This window comes from Vicia villosa, linkage group LG7 (genome assembly GCF_029867415.1).
Source record: "Vicia villosa cultivar HV-30 ecotype Madison, WI linkage group LG7, Vvil1.0, whole genome shotgun sequence".
Classification (NCBI taxonomy): Eukaryota; Viridiplantae; Streptophyta; class Magnoliopsida; order Fabales; family Fabaceae; genus Vicia; species Vicia villosa.
Genome location: NC_081186.1, coordinates 15,034,464 through 15,059,291, shown reverse-complemented (window position 1 = coordinate 15,059,291; position 24,828 = coordinate 15,034,464). Strand labels below are relative to the sequence as shown.

The 24,828-nt window shown below is 37.0% G+C and overlaps 1 protein-coding gene across 3 annotated transcripts; it reads left to right on the top strand.

Annotated features, from left to right (window-relative positions):
* The first annotated feature begins 299 nt into the window (after positions 1-299).
* On the top strand, positions 300-23,932 carry LOC131620335 (SAGA-associated factor 29 homolog A-like). Of its 3 annotated transcripts, none has more exons than XM_058891379.1 (9): positions 300-590; positions 17,733-17,826; positions 18,109-18,185; positions 20,037-20,146; positions 20,600-20,685; positions 21,875-21,928; positions 22,841-22,994; positions 23,176-23,189; positions 23,520-23,932. In XM_058891379.1, the coding sequence occupies exons 1-9, from the start codon at positions 473-475 to the stop codon at positions 23,620-23,622; spliced, it is 810 nt and encodes a 269-aa protein (XP_058747362.1). In that variant the 5' UTR covers positions 300-472; the 3' UTR covers positions 23,623-23,932. The 3 variants fall into 3 exon arrangements, with proteins under 3 accessions (XP_058747362.1, XP_058747363.1, XP_058747361.1); XM_058891380.1 differs by lacking the exon at positions 300-590 and adding an exon at positions 16,155-16,413 and having other exon boundaries at positions 20,040-20,146; XM_058891378.1 differs by lacking the exon at positions 300-590 and adding an exon at positions 16,155-16,413.
* The last annotated feature ends 896 nt before the right edge of the window (positions 23,933-24,828 follow it).

The window sequence follows — 24,828 nt, the reverse complement described above, 5'->3', positions numbered from 1 at the left end:
TCTAATTTGATTTTGGCTTTTTAAAAAAAAAAAAATTTAAATTTAAAAATGAGATAGATTCGATGAGATGGCATTTTAAAAAATTATTATCATTCGTTTATCCATTTTTTAAAGATTGAGTTGTGTATATGATGATATTTAAACAAAAATAAATACATTTAAAAAAATTATTTCTGTAAGCCAAAAAAAAAAAATGAGAATCAATCTTGAAAGAATAAAAAAAAACGACGTCGTTTCCTTAGATTTGATCTCAACTCAACTAGTATTAATTAATGCAGAGATTCTAATTCTAACTAAACCACCGCACAACGAATGCTGAATAGCGCTTCAAAAAAAAAAAAAAAAAATCCCACGTTGGAATAAATTAAATTTGGAAATTTGAGTTCCCATTTCAGTTTCCGATTTGGGTTCATCGATTTCGAGAGAGAAAAGCGTTGAAAATTGAAAATCAGAGTCTGATCGAATCAAAACGATGTCGTCTCCGGACATTGCGTCAATTTTGGAGAACTCGAAGGAACTGGATCGGTTAAGAAAAGATCAGGAGGATGTTCTATCGGAGATCAACAAGCTTCACAAGAAGCTTCAAACCAGTTAGTTACTCCCTCTTAAATTAATGCTGCATATTCATCGTAATGAAGTTGCATAATTAGTTGAATTTTATTTTTAATATTCTTTCTGGATCGTGTTTTCTGATTTATTTTGGGAAATAATTTTTTTAACATTTAAATGATGAATTTTAAGTGACCTCACTTTCAGTTTTTAAATTTCCCAATTATTGCTTCATACCGTTAAAAATAATAATCAATTAAATAATTTGGAGATTTTCCGCCTATTATGGTCTTCCCCGGCTCGATGGTTAGTCTCTGTAGTTGCGCTCAGAGCATTTTATAAAAAAAAAAATTAGGATCTAAGTTTTGTTGCTAGGACAGCCACTAGGGATGTAGGCCCCTCACGAAGAACAGAGATGTTCGAAGGAACTCCAATAATTAACTTAGAAGCTTCAAATCAAAGAGTCGTCCCCGTTCGACAAGAAACGGAGGAGGAGCGACCCAGATTAAGGATTGTGGGTAGGAACGAACACCCAGATGAGGTTGTTCAAAGAGTCAGAAGAGAGAATCTGGCTACAGAAAATAACTTAACTGCCATGATAGAAAGGGTTATGGCCAATAATGGGCTTAGTACTGGACTTAGACGTCCAAACTATACATCCCCTATATCAGATTATATCATGCAGACAGAATTGCCTACGGGCACTAAGGTACCCAAATTTACAAAATTTTCAGGCGAAACTAATGAGTCAACGGTGGAACATATTGCTAGATATTTGACGGAAGCAGGAGACTTAGCGGGAAACGAGGATTTAAGGATCAAATATTTCCCTAGTTCGCTGACAAAAAATGCCTTCATTTGGTTTACTACTTTGCCACCAAATTCGATAGATGCATGGGCATACTTGGAAAGGCTTTTCCATGAGCAATTCTACATGGGTCAAACTAAGATAAGTTTGAAAGAATTGGCCAGTGTTAAAAGAAAATTCACAGAAACAATTGATGATTATTTAAATAGGTTCCGTTTGTTGAAATCAAGGTGTTTTACAACAGTCCCAGAGCATGAACTTGTCGAAATGGCTGCAGGTGGTCTAGATTATTCAATAAGAAAGAAACTAGATACCCAATACCTTAGGGACATGGCCCAATTAGCAGACAGGGTTCGACAAGTCGAACGACTGAAGGCAGAAAAAGTTAGGGCGAATAAAAGTTATAAGAAAGAGAGAGTAGCGTACGTCGAAGCCGAGGACGCTGATGATGAGTCTTTCAATGACTCGTATAGCCCTGAAGAAGTCGAAATAGACTTAGCTGAGTTGAAAGAAGCGCCACCTTACGCCTGCAAATTGCTAAATCCTGCCAATGGAAAAAACCCAGTAGAAAACAATAAGAATGATAGGTTCCCTAAGAAAACTTATACATTCGACATTACCAAGTGTGATGAAATATTTGATTTATTGGTAAAAGATGGCCAAATGATACTACCTCCAAATTCAAAAATTCCTCCGTTTGAACAACGGAAGAAAAGAGGTTTTTGTAAATATCATGGGTTTTTAGGCCATAAAACTTCTCAATGTTTTCTTTTCAGGGATCTAATTCAAAATGCTCTCAATGATGGAAGGTTGAAGTTTGCTGACAAGACCAAGAGTCATATGAGGGTCGATACCAATCCCCTGAACATTGCTGACGCTAGCCTCTGCGAGGTAGAAGATATCAACATGGTGGAGGCATCTGAAGTTGAAGTTGTGGAGACTAAAGCAATGTTCAATGGAAAGCAGGCTACTGAAAGCCTAAAAGGTGAAATAGTCTTCAACACTGTTGTTGAAGAATCTTCCAAGACAGAAATAACTGAAGCATCGAAGGAAGAAAACAGTGAGGCCACTGAAGACCTCAGGATGAAACTCCAGAAAATCCAGATCTCTGAAGTTCCTCCAGCAGCGGTTAACATGGTCAGCGCCAGACGACCAGTGTCCGAATTTGGCGAACTAGAGACATGGCTGACGAGGCAAAATGGGGGCATAGAAGTTCCTCCAAGAACCGAAAGCCTCAAAGAATATCTCTGGAATTGCCACGAGAAAAATGGTGGTAAGCAATGGATGTGTCCAAGATGTTCGATCATGCTGAATCGAAGGGTCGAAGCCAACTTCGAAATGGTTCGACGCGAAAGGTGGGAACACCCAGGAAGAGAGCCAAATCCCCTACTACAACTGTACCCAAAGATGGAGGAAAACTTGGTAGGATTTTTGGTCAGATGCCACAAAGAAAACACTGAAGTTGCTCTCTGCCCAAGATGTGGGGCAGTCTATGACGAAATCCTAGCACGATCATTCGAATGTGTGTATTGCTACATGAGTCAAGAAACTCAGGGGTTGCGTCCTAACCTGTACGGTTTCGACATATGGACTCCAACAAAGAGGCCTGATAGCCCACACCCCAGAACTCGAAGGGTAACTTTCAGAATCCCTGCAGATGCGCCAAGGGATAGGTGGGTGCAAGCTGATGCAAGAACCAACAAATGGCGAAGTTGGGACCAAGGTGGTAGAACTGCAATGGCATATAAGAAACAATTTTAAAGACCAAATCGAGAGGCGTATCGATTGGAGAATTATAAAGGAAAAAATCCTATGTCTCGGTCCCAGTGGAGAAGGCATCAGAGAATAAAAAAGGCTCAGAAGGAATACAGGCCAAGAGAAGCTGGAGAATCTAGTAGCAACCAAGTCCCATACCAGGGGGCAAAGTCAAACAAACCTCCGGTGGAACGCAGATTATTCGAAGCTGAAAAACTCTTGGATGAAGAAGAAAAGATGCGTTCAAATTCCTAGAAAGAAGAGGATAGAATGACAAATGATTTTGATTCTGATGGAGTGTCATCTATAAACTTGAATTGCAATTTTGTTTCCGTACTCCCTCACGAGTTTAATCAGGAAACTGAAGTAGAAGACTGAAGAGGCTGATATCGAAGAAATGACAAAACACAAACCTGTGTGTTACTATGTGCTGAATAATGGTGCAGTAGAAGAACAAAATGCTTTCTTCGAAAGGCCTGATGAGGGTATGCGAAATCATTTGAAGCCACTCTATATCAGGGCTAAGATTGAGAACGTTGGCATTAATAAAGTCCTAGTTGATGGGGGAGCAGCAGTGAACCTAATGCCTCAATACATGCTAAAAAGAATTGGTATGTTCGATACGGATATAAGGCCACATAACATGGTTTTATCTAACTACGAAGGCAAAATAGGACAAACACTGGGAGTCGTTCAAGTCAATTTGACAGTAGGCTCAGTTACCAGGCCAACCATGTTCATGGTTATACCAGCAAAGGCAAACTACAACCTTTTGCTTGGTAGGGAATGGATTCATGGGGTAGCAGCTGTGCCCTCAACAATGCATCAGAGGGTGACAATTTGGAGAGAAGATGGTATAGTGGAGAATATCGAAGGTGATCAGAGTTACTACATGGCTGAGGTCAACCAGGTGAACAAAACCAACTTCGACAGGAACCTGGCAAACATAGGCCCTTGTCATGCTGCAGAAGAGATGTATACCCCAAATAAAAATGCATTGTACTATTTAACTTTACACCCAAATGGATTCCAATGGGATAGAGAGATCATGGATGGTCCACCAGATACAGCACCATTGGAGAATTATCCGACAGTACGGCCAACAGGCTGGGACGATGACATTAATCATGTCTGAGTCTTCGTTCTTCGAAAAGATTTCGGCCTATGTGGCCGAGAACAAAAGGAAGGCGGCTCTCGAAGCCGAACTATCAGATACAAAGATAGATGCAGTTTTAACCAAAGAAGAAATAACAGAATTGGAGATACGTGCGAGTTTCGAACTCCCTGAACACACGGCTCCAGACGAAGAGATCATAAGAGAAGAATCAAACCAAAGGTTGGATGCAATATACGACGAGGAACCTTTGGGGTTCGAAAAAGACCCAATGGCGTCGAATATAAAGATGTTGGCCCAAGATCCACTTGAAGAAGTAAATCTTGGAGACAATGATCAAAAAAGGATAACATATATCAGCGCGAAACTAGAACCAGAATTGAAAGCAACGGTCATCAAAATGCTGAAAGAAAACAGAGATTGTTTTGCTTGGGACTATGATGAGATGCCTGGTCTAGGAAGGGATTTAGTCGAACTAAAATTACCAATAAAAGAAGGAAAGAAGCCCATAAAGCAAACTCCCAGAAGATTCGTGCCAGAGATTCACTCGAAGATTAAAGCAGAGGTCGAAAGACTCTTACGGTGCAAATTTATCCAAACTACAAGGTATGTTGAGTGGATTGCTAATATAGTACCTGTAATTAAAAAGAATGGCTCATTAAGAGTATGCATAGACTTTCGTGACCTTAATGCAGCTACTCCTAAAGACGAGTATCCCATGCCTGTAGCAGAAATGCTAGTAGACTCGGCCACAGGTTTTGAGTATTTGAGCATGTTGGATGGATATTCAGGATACAATCAAATTTTTATAGCAGAAGATGATGTATCCAAGACAGCATTTCGTTGCCCAGGGGCAATAGGCACTTACGGATGGGTTGTGATGCCTTTTGGTTTGAAAAACGCTGGGGCAACTTATCAAAGAGCAATGAATTCTATATTTCATGATTTTATAGAAACATTCATGCAAGTGTATATAGATGACATTGTGGTAAAATCTACCTCGGGTATGAGTCATCTCGATCATCTGAGCCAATCATTCGAAAGAATGAGGAAATATGGCTTGAAGATGAACCCCCTTAAATGTGCTTTCTTTGTGCAGGCAGGTGATTTCTTGGGGTTCGTAGTCCACAAAAAAGGGATAGAAATTAACCAGAACAAGACGAAAGCCATTAGGGAAATCAAGTCCCCATCCACGAAGAAAGAACTACAATCATTATTGGGTAAGATAAATTTCTTAAGGAGATTTATCTCTAACTTGAGTGGACGCACGCAAGCTTTCTCACCTCTACTTCGGCTTAAGCAAGGAAAATTCGAATGGCGTGCTGAACATCAAGAAGCTTTCGATCAGATAAAGCAATACTTGACTTGTCCACCAATTCTGTCTCCCCCAAATGGGAAGAAGCACATGCGCCTATACATTTCAGCATCAGATAAAACAATAGGCAGCATGCTTGCCCAGGAGGATGAGAATGGCATCGAGAGAGCCATTTATTACTTAAGTAGAGTACTCAATGATGCAGAGACTAGATATACTGATATAGAAAAACTCTGCCTTTGTTTGTATTTCTCCTGTATCAAACTTAAGTATTATATAAAGCCAGTTGATGTTTACGTTTCATCTCATTGTGATGTTATTAAACATATGTTATCTAAGCCAATACTACATAGTCGAATTGGCAAGTGGGCTTTGGCCCTTACTGAATATTCATTAATATTTCAGCCTCTCAAGGCAATGAAAGGTCAGATTGTGTCAGACTTCATTGTCGACCATGCGGTGGTTGAGAATCATCAGCATTATGTGGACTTAAAACCTTGGAAGTTATACTTCGATGGTTCAATGCATAGAGAGGGTACTGGGGTTGGAATATTGATAATTTCTCCTGATGGAATTCCAACAAAGCTCAAGTTTAAAATCGAAGGTCCATTATGCTCCAACAATGAAGCTGAATACGAAGCATTAATTGCTAGACTTGAGGCTTTGTTAGAATTGGGGGAAACCAGAGTCGAAATTAAAGGAGACTCCGAATTGGTCATCAAACAATTGACAAAGGAGTACAAGTGTATCAAAGAGAATCTGATCATGTATTTTGTCATCGCAAATAGGCTACTCAAGAAATTCGAATATGTGGAATTAAAACACGTATCAAGGGTGAATAACCAGGAAGCAAACGACTTGGCACAATTAGCTTTAGGATATAAAGTATCAAAAGAAAAGTTGGAGGAATTGATTGAAGTAAGAGGAAGAGCGATGTTTACTAAACTTTCGCCAAGTGATCTAGAGAACTTACAATTGGGTTATGCCAACAAAGAACAATTCGAAGTACTAAATATAGACTCGTTGGCAGACACAGATTGGAGGAGTCCAATTATTAACTACCTAAAAAATCCTTCGACGAATACAGACAGGAGAATCAAGTATAGAGCATTGTCAAATTTTTTGATGGGAAATGAATTATTCAAGAAAACTCTTGAAGGGGTATTGTTGAAATGCTTGGGTGAAGCAGAAGCATATTTGGCTCTGTCGAACGTACATAGTGGGGCATGTGGTGCACATCAAGCAGAGCACAAAATGAAATGACTCTTGTTTCGTTATGGGATGTATTGGCCTTCGATGTTAAAGGATTGCATAGAGTTTGCGAAAGGGTGCCAAGAGTGCCAAGAACATGCAGGTATCCAACACGCTCCAGCAAACGAATTAAGTACGATAGTAAAACCATGGCCTTTCAGGGGATGGGCATTAGATTTGATTGGAGAAATTCACCCCAAGTCATCTAAAGGTCAAAGGTACATTTTGGTAGGAATAGACTATTTCACAAAATGGGTCGAAGCAATACCACTGGCAAATGTGGATCAAGAGGCTGTGATTGAGTTTATTCAGAAACACATTATATATAGGTTTGGAATCCCAGAAAGTATAACAACTGATCAGGGATCAGTCTTTACTGGACGAAAAATGCAAGACTTTGCCAGAGAAATAGGTTTCAAGTTATTTACTTCTACACCTTATTACGCCCAAGCAAATGGACAGGTTGAAGCAGCAAACAAAATAATAATTGGCCTTATTAAGAAACATGTGGGAAAGAAACCTAAGAATTGGCATAAGACTTTAGATCAAGCACTCTGGGCTTGTCGGACATCTCCAAAAGAAGCCACAAATACAACTCCTTTCCAGTTGACGTTTGGACATGATGCAGTACTCCCAATTGAGATATGTTTGCAATCGGTAAGAATACAAAGACAAGCAGACATTCCTCCCAACGTATACTGGGAGTTAATGATGAATGAGTTAGTAGATTTGGACGAAGACAGACTTCGAGCACTGGAAATGATAAAAAGGCAAAAGGAAAGAGTGTCCAGAGCATATAATAAAAAGGTGAAAGGTAAAACTTTTGTTAATAATGACTTAGTTTGGAAACTTATTTTACCTATAGATCGAAAGAATCAGGCACTTGGTAAATGGTCCCCACATTGGGAAGGACCCTTTCGAATCTTGAAAGTATTCTCGAACAATGCTTACGAAATTGAAGAATTAGCAGAAGATCGTAGGATCTTAAGAGTAAACGGGAAATATTTGAAGAGATATAAACCAAGTATGTACGAAGTAAGGATTGCAAAAACGTAGATACTCAGGGTACTACGAAAAGCCAAAATGGTCAGGCATGTGTCAAAACATATACGCTACGTTGATCAAAATGACTTTGCGATCAGAATAAATTTTAAATGGAAGGAAAAGAGTCTAAGGAGACACCAAAAGTATTTTTCATTTAAAAGCATGGAAGTACATGCATTACAAGGGATCCAAATAACAGGATCCAAGATTACAAAAAAAAAGGGGCATATAAATAAAGAAAAAAAACCTAAGGAAAAAACTAGCTAGTTGATCCTTTGGTCCAAGCCTTCCAAGGACAGCACAGGCGAAGGTTCAGCTTCGAACATATCCCTGACTCCAGAGTCACGCATCCGCCTCACTACACCTTTCTTTAGGAAAATGTAATTGAGGAGTCTCCCGTAGGGAAGACAAGTCACACTCCCTCGACGGTCAACACCGATAGAGACAGCTTTAACAAGTCCTTTAAAGATCATTAAAGGAATGTTAATTTTCCTCCCTCGAAGACCACAGAGGATAAACTCCAAGTCTTCAACCATGATGTTGTTTTCATCGATCCGCCGAGGTTGGAAGTTCCCCACGAGCATCTGGTGCCAGATCCTGATGACTTTGGCACTGAAGCGATCGTTGTCCATAAGAGTTCTCAACATGAGATGAGTAGTCATGCTGAAACTGTTGTCATCAAAAGTTGCACCAGAGTTATTGCATTTTATTAGGTTGGCAATAGTGGTGGGAGTGATGCTGAGACGAGCGTGTCGGATTTCAGAATCAATGGTGGTCCTACCTTCAGGATCTATGCGTAAAGACGCATTCATCCATAATTCTGCCACCATGTTGGGATAGATAGCACCCTCCAAGACTTCTTAAAAATAGAAGTCCAGTTCTTGGTTGACAAAGAGGTTTTCGATATTGATAAAATGACGAACAAGTTCATCCTCAGAGAGTCTGAACTCGCCTCTGATGGGGGCTTTGATGTTGTTAAAGGAGAGAGTTTCAGCCATTGCAAGATAAGAAAGGTGTTCTGAGAGAGAAGTTGTGTGTTTTCTTTTTCTGTGTTTGGTTTGGAGAAAAAGCGCATGAATGAAGAAATGAAGACAATATTTGACCCTTTATATAGACTGGGAATACTGAAGGTTGGTTTTAAATTTTTAATGAGTGATTGGACTACGGTTGGTTTTCCAAAGAAAGAAGTTATGGCTTCCGCCGTTTCCCGCCCTTGGAAGTTGAGAAGTAATCATGAAACTGATGCACGCACGTCTTAAACCGACGTTTTGGAGAAAGTGACGTCACTGTTTAATAATGATTATGGCTAGAGAAGGGGAAACGTCAAGTCTAGAGGCAAGGATGCTGCGAAAGATGTTCAGGTTCTACACGTTGCATTAAATAAAAAGCACTGTAGAAAATCTAAAGATATATTTTGGCAGAAATGTTTAGATTCGCTAAAAGTAATGCTGGCAAACATTATAGATATAAATGGGAGTCAAGCATACAAATATTATGAGTTTACAGTAGTTTCGATTACAAAACAAAGGTGCAACAAGTAACAGGACTGAAAACATCTAGTTAAAATCCTTAGGGAGATCCGTTTTGATCTTCAAGTATTGAGTCTCCCACGAAGACATACGAAGCTCAATTAGTGCCCGTTGTTTCTTCAATCTTTCGATTTCTGGCACTAATTTCTGTGCAGTCTCAAAATGTTTAATTCCCGACTGCACCACTTCGAGCAAATCTTGTTGGTTAGATTTTTGTATGGCTGCCTGACAACGTTCAGCTTCTTTTATCTTGCCCTCGAGTGCCTTTATCTCTTGTTTCCAGGAGTTGATGTTCTTCTCATAATCATCAAAGGCCTTCTGATTTTCTGAATGTTTAAGCTTGAGGGCCTCACCTTGTTTCGTTGCGTCCACAGCAGAGTTCCATGAAGAGTCATGAGAGGCCATTGTCTCAGATAGCTCTTTTTCGACATTTTGCTTTCGAAGAATGTTGGCCTGGAGTTGCTCGAGTAGAGAGCCTAACAGAACAATTACCTCTGAAACTTCTGTGGAAACTTGAAGCAAATCTACCTTCTTTAGAAGTTGATTTAAGTTGTGACTCTTAATAGGTTCCCGGTTGAGGACGTCTACAAGATTGACCCCAAAGAATCTCTCTTTTATTTGTCGGAGGAGGCTAGGAATATCTTCTTTATCACTAGATTCTACAGTTGCAGCTGAAGAGACATTAAGTTCCGAAGGCGAAGAAGTATTCGCATCCATGATAGCCTTTAAGAAACTAAGAGGATCAGTTTGCTTAAGTTGTTCCAGCTCCGAAGGAGTAGGCTTCACGGGGGCAAGCGTCGAAGTTGTCTCAGGAATGGTTTTCGTATCAAGAGTCGAAGTCCCTTGAGGATCTTGTTTTTCTGGTTGAGAAATTTCTTCCATAGCATCTTGCTCCGACGCAGTATCTTCACTGTTATGTGTTTGGGGGTTCACATTGTCGCTGCCTGAGAATGGATGATCTTCTTCCAAATTTTTGTCTTGATGAGTAGGTGGGGATTCGTCAGTGGAGTGACTTTCTTCGACTGGTTCATTAGGCAATATGGTAGCAATTGGCCTAACGTCTTCAAAGACTGGCGAGAGAACATGAGTTTGATTTTGAGAGGTACCTATGTTAAACAGAGCAAAGTTAGTCATAAAGATAAACCTTTGAGGGGTTTAGTTGACGAAAGTTAAAGTTTGACAATTACCGTAAAGTTTGTCAACATTAATGGTAAAGCCATGGTCCTTGAAACCTGAAGTGGCAGTGCCAGCGTCTTCCTGCAATAACAAGGTAAATGTCAGTTTAATTATTTGGTTAAGATCACAAGATAATATGTTGGGTGGAACCCAAATACCTTGGTTGGGATATTGTCTGGACTTGAATTATGACTTTCCACAACGAAAGCATTACTAGCAGTTTTTAAAGGAGACTCTTCAGAGGACGCCTTATCACCAGGAGAAGCAGTTTTAGAGGGACTTATCCTTTTCCCTTTTCTTGAAGGGGTAACAGCTTTTTGTCTCTTCTTGTGTCCTTGTCTAGTTTGGGGAGGGGATTTATCTTCGCCATCTGAGACAGCTGTCGAGGAAGCTTTCCGCTTCGAACCTGTTGGGGGTTTCGAGCTCTGGCAAATAGACGATAAGTAAGATGGATACTACTCACAGATTGTACAAAATCAAGAATATGAGATGAGTATGTACCGTGGGCTTCTTGCCAGTAACGATGGAATCACTTTCACTTGGTTTGTTGCTCTTAGATGTCCCAGAATCTTTTTGGGCAGAAGCTTCCTTGATCTTCCTCCTTCGTGCAACAGCTGTAGTTGAAACTGAAATCAGTATATCAGCAAAGAAAAGAAAAGTCAGTCGAAAAGATTGTCTTAATCCAAACCTTCAGGTATTGGGGTCAGAACACGAACATGTTTAAGATCTATATGAAGATGTCCTTTGAAAGTATCCAAGGTATGCTTAGTCGGAACCACTCGTTCAGCGCGTTTTTTGGTACTCTCTCGAAGAATTTTGAGAGCATTCCCACACACGAACCAGTCTGGGAAAGGAGGACTTAGAGCCACACCAAAATCAGCACTTGGTAGTGGAGGGAATTTTGGAGGATTAAGTTTGAAAGCCACTTCATAACGTAGTTCTGGTCGAACATACGAGGGCAACTTCAACTTATCCAGTTTGGCGGAAAACTTTTCGCGCAAAATAACTGCAGCCTCACGAACGGTCCGACTAAGATCATCAGGCCTGTAGATAGTTTCAAAGAATTTTTGAAAAGCTTGGATTTCTTTAATATGAGTTGAAGTACCTTTTTGAAAATTCTCCTGCACATCATTAAAAGCTGCAGTTAGTTCTTGAGCAAGGCTATCAGCATCAAAGATTTGGGAGCTATAATAATCCGTCCACCATTGATGAAAGTCTGGTGTAGAATAAAAAGCAGGTTCGAAAGAGACAGGAGGAAGATTGGTGGTGCCAACGTATTTGTTGATTTTTGTTTTACATTCTTCTTCAGTCAAGTACAAGGTATGGAAACACATATGGTTTCTTTTCTCATATAAACACTTGGGTTTTATTTGAACCAACCCAAACTGTCTCGAGACCAAATTTGGTTGGTAGCACATGAGAATACATTGACCTTTTGATGGTCGAAGGCGATGGGAAAATAACCTTGGAGTCAGAAAGGCTTCCCAAATTTCCATAGACTCAGTTTGTTGATCCTGAGATGTTGATGGGAATTTTCGAGTAAACCATTCAGGACCTATTGTTCTGTGTACAAAGGGGGCCATAGAAGGATCGAACTGGTTACGCCGGGCAAACATCATTGAATACGCCAAGAAGTGTTCACGAAGCTTTCCAATTTCTTCTTTTGGAGTTAGGTAAGCTAACCTGGTCCCTTCTATAGTTCGATTCTTGATTTTTCTATCCTCCTCATTGACGTTTCCTCGAAAGGGAAGATGAGTTTCGAATGTAGCATTAAGCCACAGTTGTAATAGCCAGAAAGGGCCAGCATAAAGTAAACTACCGGATTTGAAATTCTTGGTGAGGGTTGCAGCTTCGCTGAGGTTTTCATAAAGAGACCCTAAAAGCAGTTGGCTGAGGTTGAGCTTTTTTCCAGCATGCAACTGATTAGCCATGCAAAGGTATCTCTTTGCAACTTGAATAGATCTTGAGCAGAAGGCACATCGTGAAAGCCATAGCGCTAGAAAAGCAATATGTTCTTCATCGGATACTGCCGTTTCGGTGGTAATATGATGCTTCTGGATGAATGCAGTATAAGTGACTTGTGAGTCATTAAAACCAATAGTATCATTATCCATTTCGTTAGGATCGAAGGTTTCGCCAGTTGGTCGAAGTCCTGTAATCGCAGCCACATCAAAAAGAGTAGGGGTAACCATTCCACAGGGGAGATGGAAAGTGTTGTGAGAAGCATCCCAAAAGTGAACCGCTGCTACTAACATGGGTTGGTTGTATTCTAAACCTGTCTTTGACAGTTGAATCAAATCGTATATTCCTAACGATTTCCAGAAGGATTCTTTCTGTTTCTCTACTTTTTCTAACCAGGCATAGTACAAATCAGGATCTTTGGCTAAAGGAATTGACCTAAACACTTTTACAGAGTTGGTCATATAGTTTAACCTAATTTTCGCTAAAGCTAAAGGAGTTACAGTTGGAGTTTCTTCCATGTTAGCAGATTTTCCTGAGGGAGAACAGCCATCTTCATCTATCCTAATTTTGCTAACTAATGGTCTAGTCTTGTAATAACCAGGGAAGAATTTATTCAGAGATGGGATATTTTCACCTGGTAATGGACCCATAAAAGCGAGAGATTTTCCAGAAAGTTCAAAGGGAATGATTACCTGGGAAGCGTAAATAGCGCGTATTTCTTCGGTGTTAGGGTTTTGAACGTGCTCTTGTTCCCCAGACCGTGTTGTTGATTGGAGCTTCAGAGCAGGTTGAAGAACATTTGAAGATGAAGCCATAAGGAAATTTCTGATTAAGAGAGCGAGATTTTGAAGAGATGGAAGATGTTTGGTTTTTTGAAGAAGATGAAGAAATAGGAATGAAAGGTTGTGTAGAAGTGCAAGACCAAGTATTTAAAGGTTTAACGGAAACCTTTTTTAAATCTTTTGGGTAAAATCCAAGGAACACGTGGCGGCTGGTGATTTAATCCAACGGCGGTCGAATAAAGTTAGCTTCACTCCTAGTATGTAGGAGTAATGATCAAGAAGTAAGGTTAAAACGTGGGAATGTAAGTTATGAGAAGACATCTTTGAAAATGACAAGACGTTTCGGAAACAGGGTCATCAATGATTATGACGTTAGTCAGCAGTCTTGGAACTCTCAAAGATCAATAAAGAACGAAATCTTATAATGACAAGAAACGCCTATTTCTGTTGACTCTCGAAACAGGCATTTATTGGGGGCAATTTGTTAGCTGAAGATTTCGTTTTGTAGTATTTGTCCTTCGAAGAAGTAGAAAATCGAAGGAAAGATGGTTACTGATGGCCATCCCTTAAAAATAAAAGAATGGCTACTGATGGTCATGCTTCGAGAGTAAAGATTTCTAAGTTCGCTATGAAGATAATGAATACTGAAAGCTAGTGAAAAGTAGGTGTCTTCGGGGACTTAGACAAATTTATAAATATATTCAAGTATTACTACTTAGCGTGTTTTTTTCGTAGTGTTTGTTTAATACACTGCCACGTGTCGAAGACAGACTCAGGCGGGAAGATTTGAAATTCGAAGACGGTTTCGTAACTGTCCAAGTAACAGATGGCATCGCTAGAAGTTCTTATGAGAAACGTGGCAGCAGATTAGTATAGGACCGTTAAGGTCGAAACTAGTATAAATAGGAGTCTTAATGTTAGGATTCTGTGTGTTCATTTTGTACAAATCACTCACATATTTACTCAAGTATCAAGCGTTAAGAGAAAGAGTTCGCTGAGAAAATGTACGTATGACACCACCACTTTAATACATGTGTATTATCTTTTGTTTTAAATATCTTCCAGAATTACTGCATTTCGTTTACCTCTTGCCATTTACATTTCTGTATCTTTACTTTAATGTCATTTACTTTCGAATTACTTTCATGTTATTTACTTTCAAAGTCTTTAACATTTCTGCAGTTTAAGATTCTTTACGTTTCAATAGTCCTTTTAATTTTCTATGTTATGTTACTTATCTTTTCGCTGAAGTCACATTTATATATAACAAAGTGATTGTCAAGACTATTTGTTCTTTAATCGAACAACGCTTATTGAAGAAGACAAATAATGAATATGGTTCGAATGAACGTTGACGACAATCTTCTTGACTATGTGTCCTAGGATCAATCTAGTCGATCCTGCGAGTAACCAAATCATATTTATTATAGTTTGGAAGACTAGCGGTTGTTTACCGGAAATCACCGTAAACAGTATCATGGTGGAATCTAAAGGGTACTGTCCATTTGGGTGTGGAATAGCAGAGAGCGTGTCACACATTTTCTTTGAGTGCCTAATAACGACATCAGCGTGGAGTGATATCTCGAGCTGGCTGAATATTTCTGGTGCATTTCATAACTCTGCTGTGCAGCACTTCTATCTATTTGCAGGTTTATGTAATGGCGGCAGGAGTTTATAGGAAAAATTACTTGTCATTTGGTACGCTTGTATTTGGACTATCTGGAAAAAGCAGAACGATATAATTTTCAGAAATAACGATACGCGGGGAGAAGCTTTTATCTACGACATTCATTTGACGTCTTGGTGGTGGCTTAGGAGTAAAGTTAAAGGGTTTCAATTTTCCATTTATCAGTGGATTGTTAACCCAAAAGCTTGTTTGGGTTGGAATGATAGATAATCTGGCTGTGTTAGAGTTTCTAGCAGATTCGAAATTCGTGGAATGAGAAATTTTGTACATATGGAGCGGCGGTCAGGTGTTCATTTACTTGGTTTCACGGGAGAATTGCGGTCACAGGAGTAGTTTATTTTGTTATTCTGCTGTAGTGGCTGAATATGTTGACTTCTAAAAGAATGTGAGGCAAATCAGTGAAGTTCATTGCAGGGTGAAACAACTTCATGAAGTCTGTTTTTGTTAGAGAAGTTGTAGTACTGGTGTTACAAGGGCTTTGGCTAATATGCATAAGGATTTTACTTATGCACCATGCATAAGTCTATATAAGCCATTGGATCATGTTTTTAATCTAGTATTGAGTATTGAGTATTGAATATTGAGTGGTGAGTATTGAGTATTGAGTAATAACAATTGATATCTAGAATTTGATCCAATGATCCAATGGTCCATAATAATTTATGCATGGTGCATAGATTTTTATCTATGCACGGTAACTGCATCCGTGTTACAAGCAGCAAATATGTTCTTTGCTATCCAGTATTGTGGAGTATAGCTTTTTTTCCTTTTCACAGGGTCTGTGTGTCTTGGTTGCATTACTAGTTCTGGTGTATCTTTTTTTTCTGTATTATGCTGTTTGTACTGTTTGGTATCCCTTATATGCCTTTGTTAATCTAATTTGATTTTGGCTTTTAAAAAAAAATTTAAATTTAAAAATGAGATAGATTCGATGAGATGGCATTTTAAAAAATTATTATCATTGGTTTATCGATTTTTTAAAGATTGAGTTGTGTATATGATGATATTTAAACAAAAATAAATACATTTAAAAAAATTATTTCTTTAAGCCAAAAAAAAGATGAGAGTCAATCTTGAAAGAATAAAAAAAAACGACGTCGTTTCCTTAGATTTGATCTCAACTCAACTAGTATTAATTAATGCAGAGATTCTAATTCTAACTAAACCACCGCACAACGAATGCTGAATAGCGCTTCAAAAAAAAAAAAAAATTCCCACGTTGGAATAAATTAAATTTGGAAATTTGAGTTCCCATTTCAGTTTCCGATTTGGGTTCATCGGTTTCGAGAGACAAAAGCGTTGAAAATTGATCGAATCAAAACGATGTCGTCGCCAGACATTGCGTCAATTTTGGAGAACTCAAAGGAACTCGATCGGTTAAGAAAAGATCAGGAGGATGTTCTATCGGAGATCAACAAGCTTCACAAGAAGCTTCAAACCAGTTAGTTACTCCCTCTTAAATTAATGCTGCATATTCATCAATTTTGTGCTTTTTATAAATGATGATTCATTGTAATGAAGTTGCATAATTAGTTGAATTTTGTTTTTAATATTCTTTCTGGATCGTGTTTTCTGATTTATTTTGGGAAATAATTTTTTTCACATTTAAATGATGAATTTTAAGTGACCTCACTTTCAGTTTTTAAATTTCCCAATAATTGCTTCATACCGTTAAAAATAATAATCAATTAAATAATTTGGAGATTTTCCGCATATTGTGGTCTTCCCTGGCTCGATGGTTAGTCTCTGTAGTTGCGCTCAGAGCATATCAGGTTTATAAAAAAAAAAATTTAGGATCTAAGTTTTGTTGCTAGCTGGTTAGTTATAGGCATACACACCTAGGGTGTTCAAGTTCAAAATGGAAATGTGTTATACTCATGAGTTAAGAATTTTTGAACAAGGTTTTCAATTGTGGCCGCGCCGTAATCATTGATATTGTGGAAAATCATGGTCAAATATGGCTGATCGTGATCGTGTTTTGGTTGTGGATGCATCAAAGTGGATGAGGAGCGTTTTTTTAAATGCTGTTAGTGAAAATTGTACAGCTTTAGTCAAGGATTAGAGTTGGACAATTATGAGTTTTCCTTGTTTTCGTTGGTATGCGTGGAAGTTTTATATTCGTGTTTAGTAACAGGACGAAATTATGCTTTATCATTTTATTTTCCTTTACAGTTGAGGAAGGTTACTTAACAGAAATATAACCGAAATATGCAACTTGTTGAAATAATGAAGAGATATATACAAAAGGAAATCATATTGCTTCTTTTCGTATTTTATAGGGTTGATGAATAAAATCATAATCTGATATCTTGGCGCTCTTCAATGTTTTTTCGTTTTCTATATTTCTTCGTTATGCACTTTTCTCTTGTATTTAGTGTTTGCGGGCTTCCTCGAAAGGGTAATTCATCCAATACCCAACCTGTGATAGAAACCAAATGTTTAATTTCGTCCACTTTGGTAATTGATTCTTGGAAAACTATGGAAATCATAAAACACACGAATGCTTTCTGTGATTTTAGTGAATTAAGGAAAATCATGCATTGAATGTTATTAGTTAAAATTTAAATATCACGTGTCGCTTTCATGCTTTGGCATATGATGTTAAAGATCGGAGTTTGTCTATCATTGGAGCTCATTAGATAGGAGTTTCTCTACTTGTTTTCATGTTTTGGAAACAATCAATATTCAGTTATTCTTATATATTAGTTAATGTACTTTTGTCTTTGTAATTGTTGTTTATTTCTTTTCATTTCGGTGTAGCTCCTGAAATGGTTGAGAAGCCTGGAGATAACTCGTTAGCAAAGCTGAAATTGTTGTATACTCAAGCAAAAGATCTTTCAGACGCGGAAGCAAAGTATGTGTATCTCGAGCTCCGAAGCTATTAATTTTCTTTCCAACTTTTTTAAAAATTATCAAGATACACGTATATTAACTCTTCGAGTTTTGGCCAAGTCTAACACATCTACAAAATTGGCTTGTAAGATAGGAATTTTCCAGGCTTTATAAGAACTGTTTAGGTCATATCCTTAATCGATGAGGAATCTTAAGATTAAGATTCAAGTAACTCTTAAATACTCTGTCCAGGCTTAGGCATTTTACAGCATATATATAATTCTGTAATGTTTTTGGTTGCCAGTCTTTCCACTATGTTGATAAGCCAACTTGATACCTTGCTTCCTCCGGGACCTCAAGGACAACCACGAAGGAGATTAGGTTTGTCTCAAATTTATCTTTCACTTGAAATATTATTGCTTAATATCAACTTAAGCTTATAGAAATAGAATTAGTCGATATAATAAATAAATTAAACAGTTCCAAATCTTTTAGCATGTCATTCTCTTAATTTTCCTTCTTACTTCTATTGTATTATATTACCCTGAAAATATGGGAGTGCCATAATTTAACGTCTAATTTAACAACGTCGTAGCGCCAAAACAAGTAGCCAAAGCATTAGTTTTGTTTTTTTCATTTCTAAGGAAAGTAGGAAGTAAATGGAAATGTGTTGTCTGACCATCTTTGTGACAAATCTATACTAAATTTTCATTGATTCCATTGATTTCTTCAACATGTTTCATTTTTCTGGTGGATACTCATCAATATAGTTAATATCTCTTTTGCCATTATGGTTGGTTATGTACAGTAAAGCTATATGAAGTAAATAAAGAGGGAGATGAGAGAGCATGTTACTGTGTATTTTAGAATCAAACTCAAAATTGTACATTAATTAAAATGGTTATTAAATTTGGTTTCAAATATTTAATCACCGAGAGAATTCTTGAGTTGTTTAGCAGAAACTGAATTTAACGATAAATAACAACCATAAATCTCAAAAGTAGAAACTACAAAGGCAAAATTTTTACGTCTTGCTATCAACTTGTAGAATCTGATAAATAAAGAACTCATAAGAAATGAACACGTAAGTCCTAATTCGTTGTGTTTTCATTCTAAATGGTGGGTCATCCTAAGTGCACCTGTTTGTGAACATTGAATGATAATTTCTCTTGGAATTTGAACCTTAAGGCCTAAATGAACCCCATAATATTTGCTTTTAAGGTGAGAACTGCCTGAGCCGCCTTATAAGCGCTGTATATCTTGGCCATTTCCTAGTCCGTAGGACTCTTTACACTCCCTCTCACACTTAGTGGACTGATGTGGGTGGAGTAACCGGGATCTCAACAATCAACACTGAAAGCACCCCCTCACACCCTTGATTGGACATCTGGAGCATGGGCAAATATGGGTGGAATAACAAAGATCTTGTACTAATCACATATCTAGGATAGTTTCTAATACCATCGGAAGCTGATGACTTCCCTATTCATTCAAAAAGTATAGAGGGGAAACATATTTAATGATAAAAGTCATATTGATATTGATGGGAACGACAGTTACAAAAAACTATACACCGGTTATAATTTATAATATTCCTGAATTTCTAATTACAATTAAAAAAGTAAATAAATCATGAAATATAAGAAATTATTGAAACCAATCCTAAGAAAAATTAATGATACACCAAATTCCATTAAGATACAATCAATATATTAAGATGAAAGTATTACTTAATTTAGAGCCATTAGCAATTCATCATGTGATACAAAATGCTAGTTTGCCAAATCTTCTCAAATTGTGTAATTTGAATTGCCAATCATTCAATTTTAATGATGTTTAAATTTTTACTATCACATCACTTCCTATATGGTGGAAATGCGGATTAATAACAAATTTTTATTACTATCAAATTAGAAACAAACTCTGGGAATATCTACACAAACCTTATGCTTTGGAAATGCCGATTAGTTACAAAAAGCATCTTGTTAGCCAAAGCACTTGTGCGTTGTGTTGTCACTATGTTGTGCAGCAATTCAGTCATATATCATTTAAAGATAAAAATCAAAATACACATGAAAATGTTTTATGAAATATTTTTGTTTTTATTGAGCTAAATGCTATCACATTTTTGTTAATATTTAATTGTGCATGTAAATTGCATTAACATGACTCCAGTTCCAAATAGATGTCAATATAATGCACTGTGTCTAGCTTACAATTCTTCTGTTACAGAAGGCAATGAACAGAAAAGGAAACGAGTTAAGACTGAGTCAGACATTTCAAGGTTAACTCCGAGTATGAGAAATCAACTTGAGGCTTGTGCCAGTCTTAAGGGTGAACAGGTATATTTTTCCCTTGAAGTTTGTTTAATATAAGTAAGTATTCAATGCACTGTTTCTCTTTTTTAATAAAGTTTATTTTTCTTAGAGTATATTTCATGTGTGAGTAGTACATTGCTTCAGTTAAGCTTGTGTCTCTTAAATTGCTTCCGTTATCTTAATTAAAGCTTACAGAGCTATTAGATATCATGTTGTATTTTGTTAACTAAGCTGTTAGGTTGCTAGTGCAATTTTGTTATAGATATGTGTTTTAACAGGAGTTAGATTTTAAATGTTCCGTATTCACAAGGTTCTGCATAAATCATAAAATCAAAAAAGATGACTCACTTCTGACAGTATTTTCTTTCTCTATCTGTTATTAACTTTCTCTTTCTCAGGAAACTCCTTTCTATTCTTACATGAAGCGTCTGTAGTTCTATTGCATTGATTAATGTGTTTTGGCTTCTCACTTTTCAGGTGGCTGCTAGGGTCACACCACGAAATGCTGATAAGGATGAATGGTTTGTTGTAAAAGTGATTCATTTTGATAAGGAATTAAAGGAGTAAGTATGCATTCTGTACATAATGTAATATATTAATGTGCAATATCTTTGAGAGGCATATTGGTGGATGAACAACAAAAAGAGTAAGGGTTGGGAGTATAAGGGGATTTTGTAGAGCAGGGGAGGGCTTGTTTCTTTTTTATTTAAATTAAGCAAACTATAAAAAGTTTCTAAAAATGAATTAAGTCTGATTGAATTGTCATATGATCATGTATCATGACATTCTTTCATTTTTTTTAATATCCAAAATATATTAAAATATAGACTTGGCCCTTCAAAATCCTCCTAAAACCCCCTCTTAAACAGACCCTAAGGCCTAATTCAAACCCTCATAACTAGCTCTAGGGTTTCCTTTTGTAGTCCAAAGTGGGAGCAATGAAGGCTGGTAGAGTTTTAACACTGAAGCCGAGTCTCTCAAATTGGGAGCCGTGAGTAATGGCGCACGAATGATTTTATTTTACATCTCTAATAAGCATCTATATGAACCCTTTAGGCTGGGAGGGTGATCAGTGTGTAGATTCATTTTGATGAAATTCTAATTTTTATTATAAAGATGGGGATGCCAAGAACTGAAATTTGAATAACTTGGTTTTAGAGGCTTCATACCATTTCATGAACCAACTATCTCAAAAAGCTTAAGTTATTAACTAAAGACTCTTGCAACCTCTGATACCATGTGGCAAATGTATTCCTTATAAAGAAATACTTGGGCTCTGATAACATTTATGGTAAAAATAATATTAATCAAGATTCGGTTAATCCATCAGCCCTTTTAAGTTGCGGTTACGGTTATGCTGCAAATCGTCATATTGAGTTAAAGTGTGGCTGCCATTGCGGTTGTGATGCTCCGTGGAGACCTCTAAAACTAGTATATTGTTGACCGCAATTTAAAACTATTTGAGCTGGCTTTGAGAATTCAAGTAGGCTTAGTCAATTCTAAATTCTAACAAGGACAATCATAAACCTCTCCTTAGAATCAATACGCTCGGGTCACTAACTAAATGAGTCTATTATTTTACCAAATTTAAGCTGTTTGAATTGCTCAGATTTGTTAATACAAGTATAAGTTGCTGTTGCTTGTGTATAATTTGTAATTATTGAAAGAAAAAATAATACGTATTTGGATGCAAACCTTCTTTGGTCGTCCTTTTCATTACTCTTTTAATTGATTTGTTAAATGATTTTATAGATTTGAAGTACTTGATGAGGAACCTGGTGATGATGAAGATAGCAGTGGCCAAAGGTAAAAAGCCTATTTTGAAATTTGTTTTGTTTAATTATGTACAATGATCATGTTGTAAGCTTGTCTTGCTTCATTTTCTGCTTAGACTTTGCATGGATATATTTTAGTATGTGGAGGCAGATATATTATATTAATCAAACAACACTCTACGTTCTATTATAAATCCTGTTCAAAAACAGGCCATTTAAATTCAATTTTTTAAAAATTTGGTCTATAGTTTTCTTTAGTTTTCCTCTACCTTGTTATACTATCCTCCATTATGATTTACCCTATTTATTGGTGCATCTACATGTCTTTCCATGCATGCCAAAACCACAAAAGGGAAGATATACCATCTTTTGAATGGTAGATGTTTCCCTAACTTTTTCTCTTAATACTTTATTTCTTAACCCTATCATGTCTTGTGTATCCACCTATTTAGATATTTTAATTTCTACATTACAGAGATTACTTTCTTATTGACTCTGTTGAATGAGAGAAAAACTAGAGGCATGACAGTGAAACCGCGTGTCTATACCACATCCCTATATATTATAGACTTTGAAATAATGAATATGCAAAAACAGCGTCAATTTCATAATAACTGCGATATCCAATCAACAGAATATATTCTCTCTGTAAACAGAATATACTATTTTATGTAAATATCATATCAGACTTTATGCTAGCCAGCATCCAATTTCATACAACATTGCAGATCTTATAATTGTATGACAAAAGTTTCCCTTCCATAAGCATGAGCAGTACTTTCCAATCATAAATTGCTGCTGAAACATTCTTTTTTTTCATCCATCCAACTTGGATTTTATGGTTGATAACGCCTCCAATACATTAGTTGGTAAATTTGAGAAATATTGTTATGGCATTTGAATGGCTTGTGCTTATTTAATTTGTTCTTTCTGTTGCGTTCAGGCAATACAAGCTTCCCATGGGAAATATCATTCCCTTCCCCAAGAATAATGATCCTTCTAGTGCCCAAGACTTCCCTCCTGGAAAACATGTTTTGGCAGTCTATCCAGGAACTACTGCACTTTATAAAGCAACAGTTGTTCATGGCCATCGCAGGGTAATAAATCTCTCTTTACCTTAATAGTGCGGATCACTTCTTGATTTTTCCTTTCTTCCATGATTTTTTAATCTACCATTAATCCATGGTACTCTTAACTTTGATGATTCTAACATCATAATAACCAATTTTTGTATTGTGCATGTTCTGCGTTAATCTCCATCATATCACTAATGTGCAGAGGAAGACAGATGAGTAAGTATAATTTCTTAAAGCTTTTTGGAACTATTTTTTAGAAGCCGAACTTATTTTTAGTTCTATATATCTTTCGTCTCAAAAAATCAAATGGAAAAGTGTTAAATGGGCACATATTTTCTGATAAAATTATTTGCCATCCCTATTCCGCGAAATTGTAGAATCTTACTATGTAGGACAGAACATGATTTTTCATTTTCAGGAACTAATGTATCCCTTGCTTAATTTTTGAAGAATGAAACTAGGAAATTACTCTTAAAAGTTAAAAAAAATATGAAAAGAAAATAGATAACTATCTTATGACTGTCTACTGTCTGGTGATTGGAACAGTTATGTGTTGGAGTTTGATGATGACGAAGAAGACGGGTCTCTTCCACAAAGGACAGTGCCCTTCCACAAAGTGGTTCCTCTACCAGAAGGACATCGACAATAAATTACAAGTAATATTTAGCTGTGTATATAATAGAAACTAGAATACTGTATTGTATTGTTGTTGGTTGTGTTCTGTAATATGTTCAATGTATGTCATTTGTTAAGATAGTAGCAGGAAGGACATTGCAGACTAATTTTAAGCACGCACGAATCACATTAGTTTAGTTTAATGTTGGGAATGACATATTTATGGTGTTGTTATTTTTTTTTTTTTGTGGATAAATGTCCAAGGTATGTTTTGTGATAACCAATGTTGTAATCGTTTCTGCAATCTCCCATATGAAAGTTAAGATGAAAAAACATTTTGGAAATTTATTTATTCTCCTTATTAATCTAATTGTTGCAATTCAAAACAGTTATGGGAAAACATATTTTCACAATTTTTTCATTAATAATCTTTTAAATGTCAACATTTTTATTGAGAAATGTACTTGTGACAAATAAAATGAAGAGAATCCTGCATATGTCTGGGAAAGAGCAAGAGACCCATGACCTAGACATCAATCAAAGTTTTCATAGTTCCCAGTTCCTCCAGCATGAGGACAAGAAGGTCGAAATGCTTAAATCATAACATCTTGATTTCACAATATTTCCGTGCTTAGGTCATAACATCCTGACTTCACAATATTTCTGTTGTAAGGCAAAAATGTTTCAGAAGAGGAAACAATAATATCATGCCGTCGAGGCTTGGAAGGGCGAGTCCCTCATGCAAAGATTTAAAGGACGAATCCCCCATGCGAAGACTTGAAGGGTGAGTCCCTCAAAGCGAAGTTGAAATGGATTGTCGTTTGGATCTCTAAATGCACATGGTACATTTAATGATGCGTAATGATTGAGCAGTCTTGATGCGTAATGATTGAGCAGTCTCGGGAAGGTATTAGCGACCTGAGTTGCTATGTTGATGGCCTATTCGGCCTAGATGTTTGACTATATAAATAGTTGGATCATCGTTTTTTCTCCCACTTTCGCCTCTATCCATTTCATGCGCTCTTTAAAGAATTGCAACTCACATAGGTCAATTATTGAATCATACTTCCCTTTATCTTCTACTCCCTCCGTCTCAAAATAAAAGTCGTTTAAGGTTGTTACACACAGATTAAGAAAAGTAATGATTGACTCAATAAAGGTAACATTTTTACAAAATTACCTTTAATTATTATTGGTTGATATACATTGTCATATCTTGAAAAGAGTGTAGATAAGGGGT

Excerpts from the sequence above, each read along its gene's own strand:
- LOC131620335 (XM_058891379.1), top strand. The coding sequence starts at position 473 with ATGTCGTCTCCGGACATTGCGTCAATTTTGGAGAACTCGAAGGAACTG. Across the intron at positions 18,186-20,036 it reads ACAACCACGAAGGAGATTAG|AAGGCAATGAACAGAAAAGG; the intron begins GTTTGTCTCAAA and ends CTTCTGTTACAG. Across the intron at positions 20,147-20,599 it reads CCAGTCTTAAGGGTGAACAG|GTGGCTGCTAGGGTCACACC; the intron begins GTATATTTTTCC and ends CTCACTTTTCAG.